General features: G+C 49.1%; 1 protein-coding gene and 1 long non-coding RNA gene across 14 annotated transcripts in view; one reads left to right on the top strand and one right to left on the bottom strand.

The window, feature by feature from the left end:
- Window positions 1-5,691: 5,691 nt before the first annotated feature.
- LRRFIP1 (LRR binding FLII interacting protein 1) overlaps window positions 5,692-15,453 on the bottom strand; it is a 139,430-nt gene continuing 129,668 nt past the window's right edge. For 10 of the 13 annotated variants that reach the window (XM_044380554.3, XM_044380559.3, XM_057306009.1 and 7 more), the window contains 5 exons: window positions 11,601-11,650; window positions 9,930-10,047; window positions 9,223-9,302; window positions 8,050-8,154; window positions 5,692-6,561 (listed from right to left, as the gene is read on the bottom strand). In XM_044380554.3, coding sequence (XP_044236489.2) covers window positions 6,451-6,561; window positions 8,050-8,154; window positions 9,223-9,302; window positions 9,930-10,047; window positions 11,601-11,650 — 464 coding nt within the window. In that variant the 3' untranslated portion in view covers window positions 5,692-6,450. The remainder of the gene's footprint in view (window positions 6,562-8,049; window positions 8,155-9,222; window positions 9,303-9,929; window positions 10,048-11,600; window positions 11,651-15,453) is intronic. The other 3 variants (XM_057305977.1, XM_057305995.1, XM_057305987.1) reach the window with 1 other exon arrangement.
- Window positions 8,258-13,280, top strand: LOC130542461 (uncharacterized). The gene is made up of 2 exons (XR_008957034.1): window positions 8,258-8,458; window positions 9,633-13,280. It is a non-coding gene; the product is annotated as an uncharacterized LOC130542461 (long non-coding RNA).

Raw genomic sequence — 15,453 nt, 5'->3', positions numbered from 1 at the left:
CACCTGGCAGAGGCTACTCGCTGCCCCATTGTGTTTTATCAAAATGATGTAGGCTAGTGGTATATTTTTTAAATTTCCAGATGACCATTAGAATAGCTGTGAGATTCACCCCCCAGACAAAGTGATTTTCATAAGAAATGTATTAAATCTATAAATTTGGGGAAAAGTTACATCTTTATGATATTTATTCTTACCATACATTTCCATAGTTTTTCATGTTGTGTATCTCCTAGCAGAATGTATAGATTTCCTCTAATATAGGTTCTTAGGTTTTTTAGGGTTTATTACTATTGTTTCAGGTTTTTTTTCACTATTATGAATAAGATTCCCCCATGATATTATCTAAATCTGATGGGTCAATGTTGATATACAGATTCCTGGGTATTAAAACCTTGTTCTGGCAATTCTTTCTTGCCTTGATTTGGCTTTTTGAGTTACTTGTGCTGCTGCGGCTGCCTTTTCTGAGGTGGGAGTTAACAGCTTTAGCAAATCAAAATCAGTTTTTCCCATGTGTTTTGTTATCACTTGAATGCATTTATGGTTGCATTCTCCTGCTTTACTTTGTGAGATCTTGACTGCTAAATCTTGGGAGATTATTTTTCTGGGTCTGACATTTTGTTTTATATTAGCTATACAGAAGCCAGACATCTTTCTTATATGACCCTGCAGACTGCCCAAATGGTTCATGGGAGGAGGGAGCAACGATTGTTTTGTTCTTTTACGTTCCTTTACCAAATCAGCACTAGATTTTTTTTTTTAAAGATTTTATTTATTTATTCGACAGAGATAGAGACAGCCAGCGAGAGAGGGAACACAAGCAGGGGGAGTGGAAGAGGAAGAAGCAGGCTCATAGTGGAGGAGCCTGATGTGGGGCTCGATCCCATAACGCCGGGATCACGCCCTGAGCCGAAGGCAGACGCTTAACCTCTGTGCCACCCAGGTGCCCCCAGCACTAGATTTTTAAGATGGTAAATTAGGGGCGCCTGGGTGCCTCAGTCGGTTAAGCGTCCAACTCTTGATTTCGGCTCAGGTCATGATATCAGGGTGGTGAGATGGAGCCCCTCATCAGGTTCCATGCTGGATGTGGGGCCTGCTTGGGATTCTCTCTCTCCCTCTCCCCCTCCCCCACACTCACGTGCTCTCTTTCTCTTAAAAAAAAAAGATAGCAAATTAAAATGTTTTGGTATGGAAACATTAAACCACATGATCTTAAACCCCACTTAGTAAAATCATGGTGGGTGAGGAACTACTGCTCTTAGTAGCTACAAAATTCCAGGCTAGCTGAGGCAGGTTGAGAAAATCCATGCACACCTGAGCCAAGAAGCAAAGGTGGATTTGCCCTGGGGTAACTTGTAAGAGAAAAGCTCAGGCAGCAGAAAATCTCAGCACACCTGAGTTGGGGAGGGGGCAACGATTCGTTTAATGTGGAAGGGAGTCAGACAGGGGTGCAGTCTTCAGAAGTCAGGGCTCAGGGGACTCCGTGCATGCTGATGGACCCAGAAAGCTAGCGGTGAGGGGTAAACACAAACCTAAAGAACCCTCGTCCCTTATCTTGGCCACTCACATCTAAATACAGAACACCTACCGCTTGAGATTTGGGGAGTTCTTCTAGCATTCTTGGACCCAATGCCAACATGGGGGGGGGTTCCCCCACACAAAACACCAAATAATTTTTGGACACCAGCAGGTGTGAACTCAATTCTGACATGATCTACCAGGAGCTAGCATCAGATTCCTCAGGTTAAGGGTTTCATCCTACAAGACTGTCTCCCCTGCCACCCCATCCCCCACCCAGCAGATACCAGTTGCAATTCCAGGCTGTCACCTGTGCTTCTGACCAACCAGCTGCAGACTGGAGGTTCCAGTGGCCTCCTCCTTAGGTCCAATTAATTTGCTAGAGTGGCTCACAGAACTCACGGAAACACTTGCTTACATTTACAGCTTATTAAAGGATGTGATAAAGGATATGAATCAACAGCCAGACGAAGAAATCTATAGGGTGAGGTCCTGAACAAAGGAACTTCTGTCCTTGTGGAGCTTGGGGCTGAGGTTGGGGACACCTGGAAGCATTCTTGCTCCACAAATGTGGAAGATCTCTAAAAGGGAAAAAGGACCAAAAGTATCCTCTTGGGTTTTTATGGAGGCTTCGTTACATAGTCATGATTGACTAAGTCATTGGCCATTGGCTGATTGAACCTCCGGCCCCTCTTCTGTCCCTAGAGGTGACATAGAAACTTCCAATCTTCTAGTCACATGATTGGTCCTCCTGGCAATCAGCCCCTGCCCTTGGGTGGTGCCCCAAAGTCACCTTTATTAATAATAAGACACGTGTTTCACCCTATGACTCTGAAGCACTTGCAGGTAAAGCAGACGAAGACCGAACATATATGAGAAATATATTTTGGTCATCCAAATGACCGTGCCTGTACTTCTCATAAACCGTTATATCACAGGAGCATTAATCTAAGACTTCAGATGTTTCTAGCTCAGGACTCTTTCCCCAAGTCTGTGGTGTTCTTGTCACATGCCACCCATGGTATGGGCAATTGCAAAAGGAGACACCCAGCCATGGTCAGTGCCACTTCATTCAGGACTAGCAGAGCCCGCTTAGCATTCAGTGCTCTTCGGGGCAGAGTAGGAGGCATCCAGCAAGTGGCGATGGGGGCTATTCTGGTTGAGAGCGGAAAGGAGCAAGCAGGGGCCATACATAGAGATCACACCCGCCTGGAAAGGCAGTGTGGAGGCAAGTGTGGGGCTGGGACTTGGGACAACTAGCTAGTTCTTGAGAGGCTGGGAGCTGGGTGGAAACCTAGCCTTGGAGGCTCTTGGGCACAGGGTAGAGTCCCCGACCACAAGCTGGGGTCCTCTAGATCCTCAGGTATCTCCACACCCAGGTGGGGGTGCGGCTGCTGGTGCAGGGAACCGGGCAGGTCGACAGACAGCAGCTCTGTCACGTGTAAGTACCCAGACAGGCAGGCGCACACACGGGCCACATCTGGCCTGGCCATTTGGACAAACACACCAGATGCTTATGCCCCAGTTTGAAAATTAGAACCTGGCTTTCTCCACCTGGGACTTGCCCACCCCCCATGCCACGCTGCCCTCTTCTGTGATGATCTGCGTGTGTGGCCATTGTCTTTCTTAGAACCACCTTTGTAAGGTCGGCATTGGCTGGTGCACCCCATGAGCTCGGCGCTGTGCAAAGCAGAAGTCCATATTTGCTAAATGCTAACGTAAATTTTCAAAACTATCAACAGTAAGTTTGCATTTCAGACGATCAGAATGGGACGTCAAAAATGAATAACGGAAAACAGCACCTTACTGAAGTTCTGAACTGCATTTGATTTACGTTATCTGATATTGTCCATTTATGTCTTTTAATGGGTTTCTCTATGTCCTGAATGTCCTAAATGCCACTTTGTTTCTAAAAAGGAAAACAGTTTGTAGGGAACATCCAATAGCCATCTGGGTCCAGGTTTTCAACCACCTCTTTTCTTCTCCCAATTTTCTAATTCCGTGAAAGCAGTGGTTCTCAATGGGGGTGCTTACATTCGGCAATGTCCGAAATATCTGTGTGTCACGACTGGGGGTTGGGCCTATTTGCGTCTGGTGGGTAGAGGCTAGGGACACTGCCCAGCACCCTCTGATGCACAGGACAGCCGCCCAGCAGCCGAGAACGGTCCCGCCCAGGGCGTCCGTAGTGTGTGGGTGAGAAATCCAGGCATGAGAAAAGCTGGCAACAAATTCCCTAGAGCGATATCTGAGGAAAAATCATAGTCTATGAAATAAATTTAAAAATCATGTTCCATCTTCCTTTGGATTTGGGAAGTGTGTGTGAAATGGGTTTGCTGTTTCTGTAAAGATCGGTGGGACAGGTAGAGACTGAAGGTTTGACTTCTTTGGAGCCACAGATTTGGGGCAGGCCATCTTCCCAGGACCAGAGAGACAAGCAGCCCACCTCTTACCAGCGGTGGCGAGACTTCCAGCCTGTTAACTCCTCGGGCTCTGGCCTCCTCATCTTGTAACCTCACAGGGCTTTTGTGAAAATCGAGTGAAAATATGTATCCAACAGTCAGGTATGTCTGAGTGCTCTACGTGTTTGCTCTTAGTATTATCTGTGATCTTTTCATAGGGAGGTTTTGCTGGTTAAACGTGTTTGTATTAAGATGTTGTGGAAGAAATCTGAAGGATAAGACAAGGAAACATCTCCTCCTTGCTGGCTGGCCCACTGAGGTCAGAAGACGGTGCTGGAAGGACCCTGCAGGAAGCAGGGGTTCCCCTTCCTGGTTCCTTCTTGCATGTTCACGCGGAGCGTGAATGTATGCCACCCGGGGGTGCCCGCCCTCCAGCAGAGTTTGCTCCCCAGTCCTGGCCCCTGGTTTCCTGCCTGCTGCCGTCAGCCCCTGGCACCCTGTGACTTGTCTGTCCCCTCGTGGGTGGTGACCCCAGGCCCTCTAGGGAGGTCTCAGTCCCAATTTGTCCTCTCTTGGGTATCTCCCTCAGCTCTAGGGCATTCTTTAGGGTTCGCATCCATCCGCTCTCTGTAGTTAATTCCCTGTGGGTTGATCACTCTGTCTATTAAATTTCCCCTGCTCAAATTACCGGTAGTTTCTGTTGTTGGACTGGACCTGATACCTTGCATTCTTGAAAGAACTTGGAGTGCTTAATGCTCCTGGAGTAGAACTTCAAACTTAGAAGTGTTTCAAAACCGATGTGTTTTGACAAATCTGCAGTAAATATAAAAACCACGTTGCCATGGAGAGTTGGCACTTCCATGGGATCAATGCAAGAGTAGGTTTCTGTACTAAAAAGTCTTGAATACGCAGCAGCTTTAGCATGTTGTGGGCACCAGCGTGTGGATGGGGATTGGATGATCTTGTCTATGGAGCGCTCAGGAAAGAGACCGAACCATAAACTGTCCTTGGCACAAGGAGACATGAACTCCTCTTGTGCCTAACGAACGTCACCTTGTGTATCCCAGACCCAGACGGTGCTGGGGGACTGAGCCTCATGACCTCTAGCACTATGTCGGGAGCACTGCCTCAATGGTATACACCCAACTCATGTCCCGGACACCAGCATTCTTCAAGAGTCAACACGAGCTACACTTTCGGGTGACACTGTCTGACTAGGATCCTGAAAAGCTGGTCTGCTTCACCCAGCTGGCTGGAAGTACGACCACCATGAGGGGTAACTAAAAATCAGCAAGTAGCTAAACTTTCTCTACTTTGGCCCTGAAGTTAACGTAGTTGACTTTAGTGTGTAACTTCCTCAGTTTGCTTTATATTCTAAGAGAGCTGACTCCTACAAGTGCACTCACTATTCTTGTTCACAGAGAATATACTTTTTTTTTTAAAGATTTTATTTATTCGACAGAGATAGAGACAGCCAGAGAGAGAGGGAACACAGCAGGGGGAGTGGGAGAGGAAGAAGCAGGCTCATAGCGGAGGAGCCTGATGTGGGGCTCGATCCCATAACGCCAGGATCACGCCCTGAGCCGAAGGCAGACGCTTAACCGCTGTGTCACCCAGGCGCCCCTATACTTTTTTTTTTTAACCAGGGAAAGAAAAATGAACTGATATGATATACTTAAAACAATAAAGACATGACCCAAAACGTATAGAACAATGAGTATGGAATAAAGATTTCTTTCTCCGTGGGGGAAGAAATAAAAACCACGTTGCTAAAATCTTTCAGCATTTCATTTTTTAATTTTTCTAATAGTACATTCTTTAAAAGGAGTTCACAACTTCAAGTCCAAATAGAAGGGTTACATAGTGCGAATGGAAAGCTGTCATTTTCAGTGGAGCTATTGCCTAATTACCCTGGAAAAAAGTGTTCTTAGGGTTGAACTGATGCAAAAATCCCTTAGAAAAGCTTCATTTGTTGCCTGTAAAGTCTTCTTAAGGTCACTTTTACTTCCAGACCATCCCCTTGTTTCTAGTGAAAGAGTTTTGCTTGGTAATGGCTTGTGGTTCCACAGTGTTTTGTATATGAAAAGCGTAGACTAAGAGATACTACCGAAGTCGCTCAAATTGTAGATTCTGCCCCAAAAGGAAGTCCCAACACAGTAACATTTCCCCTCAATTTTCAGCAAGACACATGAAAAGAAAACTCAAGTCCCATTTTAATCGTAACTTTGATTGCCATGTTCAGTGGCGTCGCGAGGCTGCCGCGCCGTGAGACACGGAGCTCCCGTGGGCCCGGTGTGCTTGATAAATGACCTGCGGGTTTGGAGTGGCGGCCCCAGCCCGGGTCGGTGTCCGCAGTCAGAGGCATCTGGTGGCTGCCGGGGCCGAGGCTGAGCCGGCTCGGGAGCACGCAGGAGCCAAGTGCTCCCCCGGCGCTCTCAGAAGCAGGGGACGTAGCAGCAATCCCGGACAGTAACAGAGGCAAGCCCACGACACCACGCTCTCCATCCACCGACCGGGTTCCTGTGAGAGCTGGTGCTTACTGCTGGGACAAGAGTGCACTCCTATTTGCTTTCATTTTCTCCAGACGCTTCACTAAGTGGCCGTTGCTCACCTCGAGCTCTTCTGTCTTGTCCAATGCACAGCGCAGCTGGAAACAGAGGAAAGGCAGCTTTGAGGAACTTGCTTCCTCCCAACGTAAAAGAGTTGCCAAGATTCCATCCTACTGCAAAAGACAGTTATAGCCTGGAGCCACCGAGCTCCTAGAAGTACATACATCCCTATGTGCATGCACACATATATTTCTTAACTGTTCCTTAAGGGATGCAAGGCACAAGATTCGGCCTCAGGAATGACTAGGCAACCCTCCTCTCAAACAACCTGACCCCAGACATGGCACAGTCTTGGGGGTCTTGATGGTTTCACAAAACATTAGTGAGGCAAACAGATCAGAGCTGAGCCCAGGCCAGTTGGAGAAGTTGGTCCCCGAGGCGTGGGCAGCCGGGAGCAAGGTTTCTACAACCAGAAACCAGAGCGGCAATGGCTGAGGCCAAGATGGCCACACGCCCACAGAGCCTGGGAGTCAGAGTGGAAGCCACACCAGCAGGGAGCCACCTGGCCCAGCAGGCAGGAGGGCGGAGCACAGGAGCCTTAAGGTGGGGGTACAACAGCCCGTGGGTGTGGAGACACGCATCATCAGAACAGAGTCTGCGGCTCCGCCTCTGATCCGAAGCCCTCGGGGTGGGGGTGGCTGGGGTGCTGGAGCAGGTCAGCCTCCCTGCACCCCCTCTCACTGGCAGAGGCAGCCCTCTTTGCAGGAAATCTCCCCAAGTCAGGCCTGGAGTACTCCTGCAAACCAAAATCAAGCATCACTTCACGAGACAGCAGACGTATGAAGGAGAAGCCATCTGAGCCAGCAACAGAATTAGAGCCTTCCAGACCGAACCTGTGTCAGCCCTCGGGGCACGTGGAGAACAGAACCGCCGGTAGGGCAGCTTTAAAGCAGTAAGGGTACAGTTAACCAAGAAGCACACCCAACCACCACCCAGCACCCAGCAGCAATGAATACACTTGGAAAAGACAGAAGGTGAACAGGAAGGTCCACCAGCAGAGGGTGAGGAGCTGGGAAGGACAGGTGGCGAAGAGCTGCGGGGGCTGCAGGGAGAGGGTCTGGCCGCCTCGGGTTAGAGCCCCACAGGGGAAGTGGACAGACCAGGGAAGAGGAATACTTAAGGAGGTCACGGGTAAAAACTTTCCAAACTTGATTTAGAAACAGACTTCGGGGATCCAAGGAACACACCACATCCTGAGCAGAACAAACAGCAATAAAACTCCATAGGACACATGAGGGCGAAGCCGCGGAAAATCAAGGACAAAAAAGAACTTGAGAGAAGGGGGAGAGAAGAGGCCGCCTACAAAGGCCCCAGAGAGAAGGACAGACACAGGGCGGCCCCACAGCCACCATTGCAGGGAGATCAGAGATTCCGCCCCAGGCTCCCGGGGGTGTTGGCCTGGCCCTTCCGAGTGCCTTGGTGCCATGTGGCCCCGAACAGCCCAGGTTGGGGGGGAGACGCTCCCTCGGCTGCCAGCTAGACCATCATTTCCCATACTGTCCCTGCAAACAGCCTAGAAAATTTACCTCTCTTTGGAGTTTCCGTTTTTCGGCCTTAAGTTCATCTTCTATTTTTTCGGCATTTTCAGCAGCCGATTTATAACGTGATACTTGACTCTCTAACCTTATTACCTAAAAGGAAGGGAAACACCATATGTGTAAATGAACAGGCCTGTTTTCTTTCTCTGGTTGCTTTATCACCTGTGGGTTCAAAGGGCAAGGTTCATCAAATTCCTCTCCGCAGGAGGAGAGACCATGCACGTCATCGTGACCTAGCTCTGTGGGCTGTTGTGTAAGTTCTCGCCAAGCGAGCGGTTTTGAGCAGCCTGGTGCGGAGGGCCGTGAGGGCCTCATCCCCTCTCTGACCCTGGTCCAAACGCGCGGCTCCCACAGTGCTGCCGTCCCTCCCCAGCGTGGGGCCATTCTGCAGGAGAAGGTAGGTCGAGGCGGCACGATGCTGTGGGCAAAGGTTCGGCCAGGACCTCAGCTCCTGTCCAGTCTCTCCTGGGGTGGCGTGGTGGGGAGGCAGCAAGGGAGAAGGAAAGGCCAGGAACTAGCAGAGAGGAAGAGGAGGCGGCTTGGGGATGGCATTCCACAGCCAGGCCTGCGGCCAGGGACAGGAGGCGTCACGACCACCGGAGACTCCTGAGACGTGCTTCCTAAACTCATCCCGTCCCAGGTGTGCTGTTCTCATTTCTGTTTCCTCAAAACCTCTCCCCAGCGCTAGCCACGGGGACCCATAACTGAGGGGGGAAGGGTACCGACTTCATCTCTCCCTTGGCTGAGGACACAGCTTGCCCCAGATTGGCCCGACATGCTAGAGGCATAAACACCCCCGATCCAGAAATCGGAGAGAGCCACCTGGCTGGGAGAGAAAGGCAGAAAACCCCGGCAAGAGGGATGGCCCCACATGAAGTGCTTTTTAACTAAATTATTTTTAAAGAACAACATTTTGAACCCTCCCTCCCCCAGGCACATGAGCCATTTTCCACAACCAGCCACTGTTTATACAGGCTTAGTATCCACCCTAACAAGCCGGCTGCGCCTGGTGATCTCTCCTCCCCTACTTTCTCTCGGCGGGAAATACACGGAATGCCCTTTTCGGTTCTGTAAATCCCTGCTCCTCAGCCTTGCAGGGCGAGTTCTAGCAAGTACGACTCAGTTAATCGCGGCTTTCACTGCCCATTACTGCGCACGTACATTTTGTTCTAAGGCGGTTATCTCTTGCTCAGATTTTGCAAGTTTAAATTTGAGGTCGCTGATCTGTCTGTTGGCATCCCCTAAAGGTTGAAAGAGAAGGAACATTTGTTAAGCTCTCAGGCTTTTAAAATGTTACAACAATAGTTCCTGGGATCTGAGCCCCTACTTAGTAATTGGCATGCAAAACTGCAAGTTCTGGCCTGAGGCCCCACTAAGCGGGGTGGGAAGCTGAGACAGGAGAAGGTGCTCTCTCCCCATGTGCCTAGGCTGGAGAGCCCCTCTGAGCACGGAACACACAGAGGTGGTCAGGGGAGGGGAAGGGGGGAGACGGAATAATTTTATCTCCCTTCAAGCCTCTTTCTAGTTTACTTGTATGGAAAAATACCTTCTAATTTAATTTTTCCATACAGTTGGCTGATCACAAGGCAGTCGTATCCAGTATGGAAAACACGGTTTCTCACAGTGCATCACGTGGCGGTGACTTGGTGCACGTTTTGGGGCACCTGTTCCAGTCCTGAGGCTCGGACAGAAACACCCTCGCTCCGCCCACCTGCCCATGCTCGTGCTACCCCACACAGAAACATCTTTGCACTGTCGCGCTCAAGGGCTTTTGGGGGCCAAGGGGAACGCCAAGCGGTCTTTGCCATGATGGTTTTCCTGCTCTAGCCCGAGTGTAACGCAGACAGGACACGAGGATGGACATTTACTTTGCAGATCCATTACATGCATGTCTGTCCCGTTTTCTAAGACGTCATTTCCAGGGTGCAGGTTGTCTAGCTTGTCATTCTTCTGTCTCTCTTCCAGCTGTCCTTTGAGTTTCTTAATCTGAAAACACCCACCAATAAAATATGTGAATTTCTCCATCCGAAAGGAGGCCGGAAGCTGAGTGTAGGGCCTGTGACAAAGGAAGCAGTGTGTAGAGGAAAAACCAGCACCCCATAAATACAATCGGATGTGGCTGTGGAGTTATTTCGTGGGTCTCCAAGGTGCCAAAGAGATAGGGGTTATGGAACTAAGCACAAGAAAAATGTAGTAAATGGTTACGATCCACCAGCCACCACAGGGAGTCTCTCACCTTTAATAACCAATCCGAATAAACAGACGAAAAACTTTCGGCCCGTTGGTACTCGTCTCAGGAAGTAATAGGGTAATGGGTGAAAATGGAATCCTAGTCACCATATCAGGCAGCAATTATTTTTGTAACTGGGTGGAAAGTTATTTCTAAGTTTGAAATTCCTCTTGAACTCAGGAGGACGTCGCACACAACACACTCTACACGTTTCTCTCAGAGTTAGCAAGTCAGTGCGCTTAGTCGCCTTCGCGTTATTCACTTAGAAAGCCGGGCAGGGCCTTCCGGAGCCTTCCAGGCCCCGAAGGACCGTCCTCGAGGGCCTAGCAGAGCTGCGTGCTCCCTCACAGAGCCGGTGCTCGGGAGCTGACTTCTGCAGAGCCCCGCTCTCCCCGCAGAGCCCCGCTCTCCCCGCAGAGGCGCGTCGAGCCGCAACGGTGGTCAGCAGCCACGGCGGGAGAGAGTTCCGATGTCGGACGGGTAGTGTCCCGGTCCTTGTCCTGTTACCCTCCGACCTCTGCAGACCCAGTGGAAGCCCCTCCCCCGACAGCGCATGCTGCCCCCTGGTTTGCCGCCCGGCTCGAAGGAAACACGTACAGGATTACGAGGGCTACGTGTTCTTAAAAGATCACAGGAACCTCCATGCGGCTACCACACTGAGTGCTTTCCCCAATTTTGAGGGCAACCTTCAGCGGAATCGCAAACAGAACAGCAAAATACCTCTGATTAGGCTTACGGAGGAAACTGGGAGGAACTGAGTTTCCTTAGAAAGTGATCGTGGAAGGACTGAATAACTACCCTGTGCACAAAAAGACTGAACAGGACCGCCGGGGGTGTTTCTGGAGGTGGGAGAGCGAGGAAGGCGAACCACAATGAAAACACCTTTGATCAGCTGCAACAAGGAAACAGCTTCTGGAAAGGGGTGCTGATCATGGAGGGATCCCCAAACCGACTTCGCCGAGCCAGGAGAGGTCAGAGAGTGGTGTCTGGAGTGACTCACTAGAGCTCCTGCCTCTCAACAGTTAATCTGGGCTCTTCTACATAAATATGTATTTTAAGTGGCAACTGGCATAGAGCGAACCACGTTTGGTCCCATGGCCTCGAGTCTTCGGGGCATCCTCTCTGGACCTCACATGACTTGCGATGTCCTACTTGGGTAAAACCAGTAAGGACACAGGCTGGCTTGGTAATTGCTTTCAGGCATGATGCGTTAGGGTTTTTCTGATAAAGCAGGAAGTTAAGTATGGGAAAGTTCTCAGGCTCAGGTGCCGCCGTTGGGGGATTCATAAAATAATAAAAAGATTGTTACCTGTTCCAATAAGCATTCCCGTTCATCAACAAGCTTTTTCAACCTAATATCTAAAGAAATCAGAAAGACAGAGGTTGAGGTGAATCCGTGGAGTGCACCGTTCAGCAGAATGCTAACCGAAGAGTGAGCATTCAGGTTAGTGAAACTAATGATGAAGGTATTATACACGTACCACAGCGAATGAGGCCACACACAGGACTGGGGAAGACGTCAGCCGAGGGAGGCTGGGTTGGGTCAGCCTCCCACAACATGCTTATCTCGTCAGGGGCAGCATCCGGCGGCATGCAAACAGGCTAGTCTTCTACTTTGGGTTAGCATGCAAGAGCTCTAGGGCCAAACCACACTGCAACACAAGATCTCACAGGCTTCATGGTTTAACATCATCAGCAAGGTACGAACACACGGAGCATCGCGACCGATATCAGCGGCATTTTCATTATCCTTGACTTCCCAAGGTCACGTCCCAGAAGAGTGGATCTTTCTCTTTTCTCTCATAGACTCCCCAGTGCCAGAGCTTTGACTAGACGTTTATGAATCATTGTCTGCTGACAACACATCCGCTCCCTGCTCATGCAGAGTGGGTACTGTCCTGAGAGATGCAGTAATGCCGGGGTCCTGTCACCCCTGCCACCCAGACACAGAAGAGGGCGTACACATAAGCCTCTCGAAATCCCCAGACATTTCTCTGAAGGGGTGTTGAGTGATACACTCTGCAGAGTACAGAGGAGGAGACCAAAGCCCGGGGTGGGGGGCAGTTTAGGGGTGTGGGCAAAACCCTACCCCAGTTTCAAGGCCAAATCAGGAAGATGTGCTGGTGAGAGCGATGCTAATGGGTACTGGAGGGTCACTCTGTGCCAGGCACGTCCCAGCAGCTGTGCCTTCACCCACACAGCCCCACAGGTGCGCCCTGCTACTCTCTCCTCTTCTACAGGCCAGGGCCCGCACCTCTAACCACGGCACTCCTCTGTTCTAGACCTAAACCCAGCGCTGGGAATCGGAGCCGGGCTCCTGGCCCGAGACTCTAACTGCCAAGGGCATGGTGCTCTCACGCTGTGCAGCTTTGATTCACCACGTGAAAAAGGAAATAAATAATCTGTATAAATGCGCTTTTGTTTCCATCTAAACAATCACCTATCTACATTCTCATCCAAGTTACATGCTTTCTCGAATGGTTCTTCCAAGCACCCCACGTTGTCATAAGATAAATTTAGGACCCTCTGGAGTTCCATTTTAATTTACAGAGTCGAATTGCTTCTGATAGTTCTTCTTTGTCTTCCACAAGCCCACCCAACACTGAAACATCAATGTCATAAACCCAGCTCCTTATTCAGTATTACTTTTTATATGATCTTATATTCTATATAAAAAACCCGCAGGCATCCTAAGACGCAATGAAAACATCAGAAAGTGATCTTGAACCTCATCTATGTATTGTATAATTTTATTATTAGAGTGTTTCTATTAGAAGACTTCGAGTATCCTGGACAGCAAGTACCAAATAAACGTTAAGATACAATAACGGCGCTGGCCAACAGACACAAAATAAGGGGAACGTGACCTTCGCTCGTATGGTGAGACTATGAAAAACACAGAAGTGAAATTTTAAGGGAGGAAAGTTTTACAGCAGACTTGAAGAGGAAGTTTAAAACTACATTGTTGGAAGAAAACGGAAAAAAGAAAGAAGCAAATTAATTGGAAGAAAATGGGCGCTACTTTTGTAGTTTTAAGAATCACCGAGTCTGATCTGCTGAGTGCACTGCGGTGTGTCATCGAGATGCTGCCTGTGTCACTTCCCCAGAGCGCTGCAGACCGACCACTGCCCTGCGTTTACAACGTTCCTCTCTTCATTGCTGGCCTATAATACCCGATGATAAACGGATAAGCTATTCATCTGAGGCCACAACTGAAGTGCTCAGAAACAAGGAAGAAAATGAAGTCACAGTGTCTCAAATTTAAAGTTTTCTCTTACACGGAGAAGTCAAAATGAGTTGGCTGTGAGAGGATTTCAATTTTTAAAAGTCTGGTTTTTATGTATTAAATTCCAATAAATGTTCTGGAACACACATCAAGAGGCCCGTGAAATGAGAAGCACTTAGAGTGGCGAGGTCTTAGGACAGTCACCGGGGCAGCCAATGCAAACAGCTTTGAAATTCCCTGAGCCCCTGTTCTCCTTGGTCTTTCTTCTGGCCTGCACCTTGTCACCCCACCTGTCCAAGGACAGCAAGGCCAACCCCCAGCAACAACCACAATCACTGAGCATTCCCTCTCTGCACTGCTTTACCTGGATCTGGCCCACAACCCTAGGGGGGCAGGTTCCAACTCTGTTTTCAGAGAGCAAATGATACACAGTGAGGGTAAGTGGCTTGCTTGTAATAATACACTCTGAGGAGCAGAATTTTCATTTTGTGGGTTAATTTCAGCCATCGTGGGCCTCAGGCTTCCTCTCCCAAGACAAAGGAAAATCACCTCCCCTCCATATTTGCAAAGATAGTGAGGGGGAAGCCGAGGTCTCTCAAGGAATCCATTCCCTTCTTGCACTGACTTAGTCTGATTATAATCCATGTGGGCAGTTTTCATTGTCCCTGGGGCCGGCCTCCCACACCAGGACAGCACCTCCTTCCTGCAAAAGGCAGAACAGGGAAAGGGTTTTTCTCCTATTTACAGGGCCCAGAAGGTGTGTACAGATGGGTACTGTATATGTCAGCCACCACTGACGTCATTCACATCTTGAAAAATATGTAGTAAAAATAATATGCAAATAACATGTAAATAATATGTAAATAACATGCAAAAAAATATGCCATAAGAGGCAGTGAATAGGGTAAAAGGGAAAGAGTGAGGGTTTTTTCTCCTGAAAGACAAAGTTTTTTCTCTTTTGGATCATCACCCGAACGAATACGTATTCTAACGTAACGTAGGCATGAACACCCCTTCCTTTCGTTCCGGATCCTGGACATTTGGCATGAATCTCACTGCTGTGTTCCCTGGTTTTGATGGCACGCTGTTCAAGGTGGTCTCCTAGGAAAGGGGTGTACTGTAGAAAACAGGAACCCCAAACTGCGTGAACCCCCAGAACTAGCACTCCTGGGTCCTAGTGACAGTAGAGACTTAAACGTTCAGGTCATTGGGTTTTCGTTTGCTAGAAACACTAAACATTATAGGAAGTACTCAGCGCAGTACATCTCATTTCTAAAAACCCTTGGAAAACACTGTGCTGCTTCTCCACCTTTGTATGTCATCAAATGAGAACCTCTAACTCAAAATTTTGTTGCCTTTCCCTATTTTCTCTGTACACCTATGATTATACTTAATTATGCTTTTGAAGGAAGATTTACACTTTACATACAGTAGCTATGTTCTGTTGGGGCTAGAAGACATCGCTGCTTTTTGACTAAGGTATCGGTGATGAGCATTTTCCTCTGCTCTGTATGGGAGTGACACGCAGGGGTGTAGGCTCCTCTGGGGAGTGGCTGACAGGGAGCCTTTCCATCCTCCTCTGAGTCTGAATCTTTTGACACCGAATCTCTCCAAATTGCTTTATGCACCTCTGTGCCTTCTTCGCCTGAACATCCCTAAGGTCCCACTGACTTCTTGGTAACGTGAGGGCCTTCCCGTGGACATCAGCTACTGCCACGACATCACGTCCCCCTTGGCGCAGGGTGACTGATGCTTGCGGTGAAGGCTCTTAGATTATCAAGAAATGACTTGGCTGTTCAGAATCCTTTTTTTTTTCCCCCTCACTTCCTGATTCTCAGCTGCCCACTTCCACTAGAAGCTGGGTCCTATCCGCCTGTCCATTGGCACAGTGCCTTCTGGATACGAAGTGATCAAAACGTCTATTACTTAAACGGAT

This window comes from Ursus arctos, unplaced genomic scaffold (assembly GCF_023065955.2).
Source record: "Ursus arctos isolate Adak ecotype North America unplaced genomic scaffold, UrsArc2.0 scaffold_1, whole genome shotgun sequence".
Classification (NCBI taxonomy): domain Eukaryota; kingdom Metazoa; phylum Chordata; class Mammalia; order Carnivora; family Ursidae; genus Ursus; species Ursus arctos.
The sequence above is the reverse complement of the archived record's forward strand: the minus strand, read 5'-3'. Positions and strand labels throughout refer to the sequence as shown.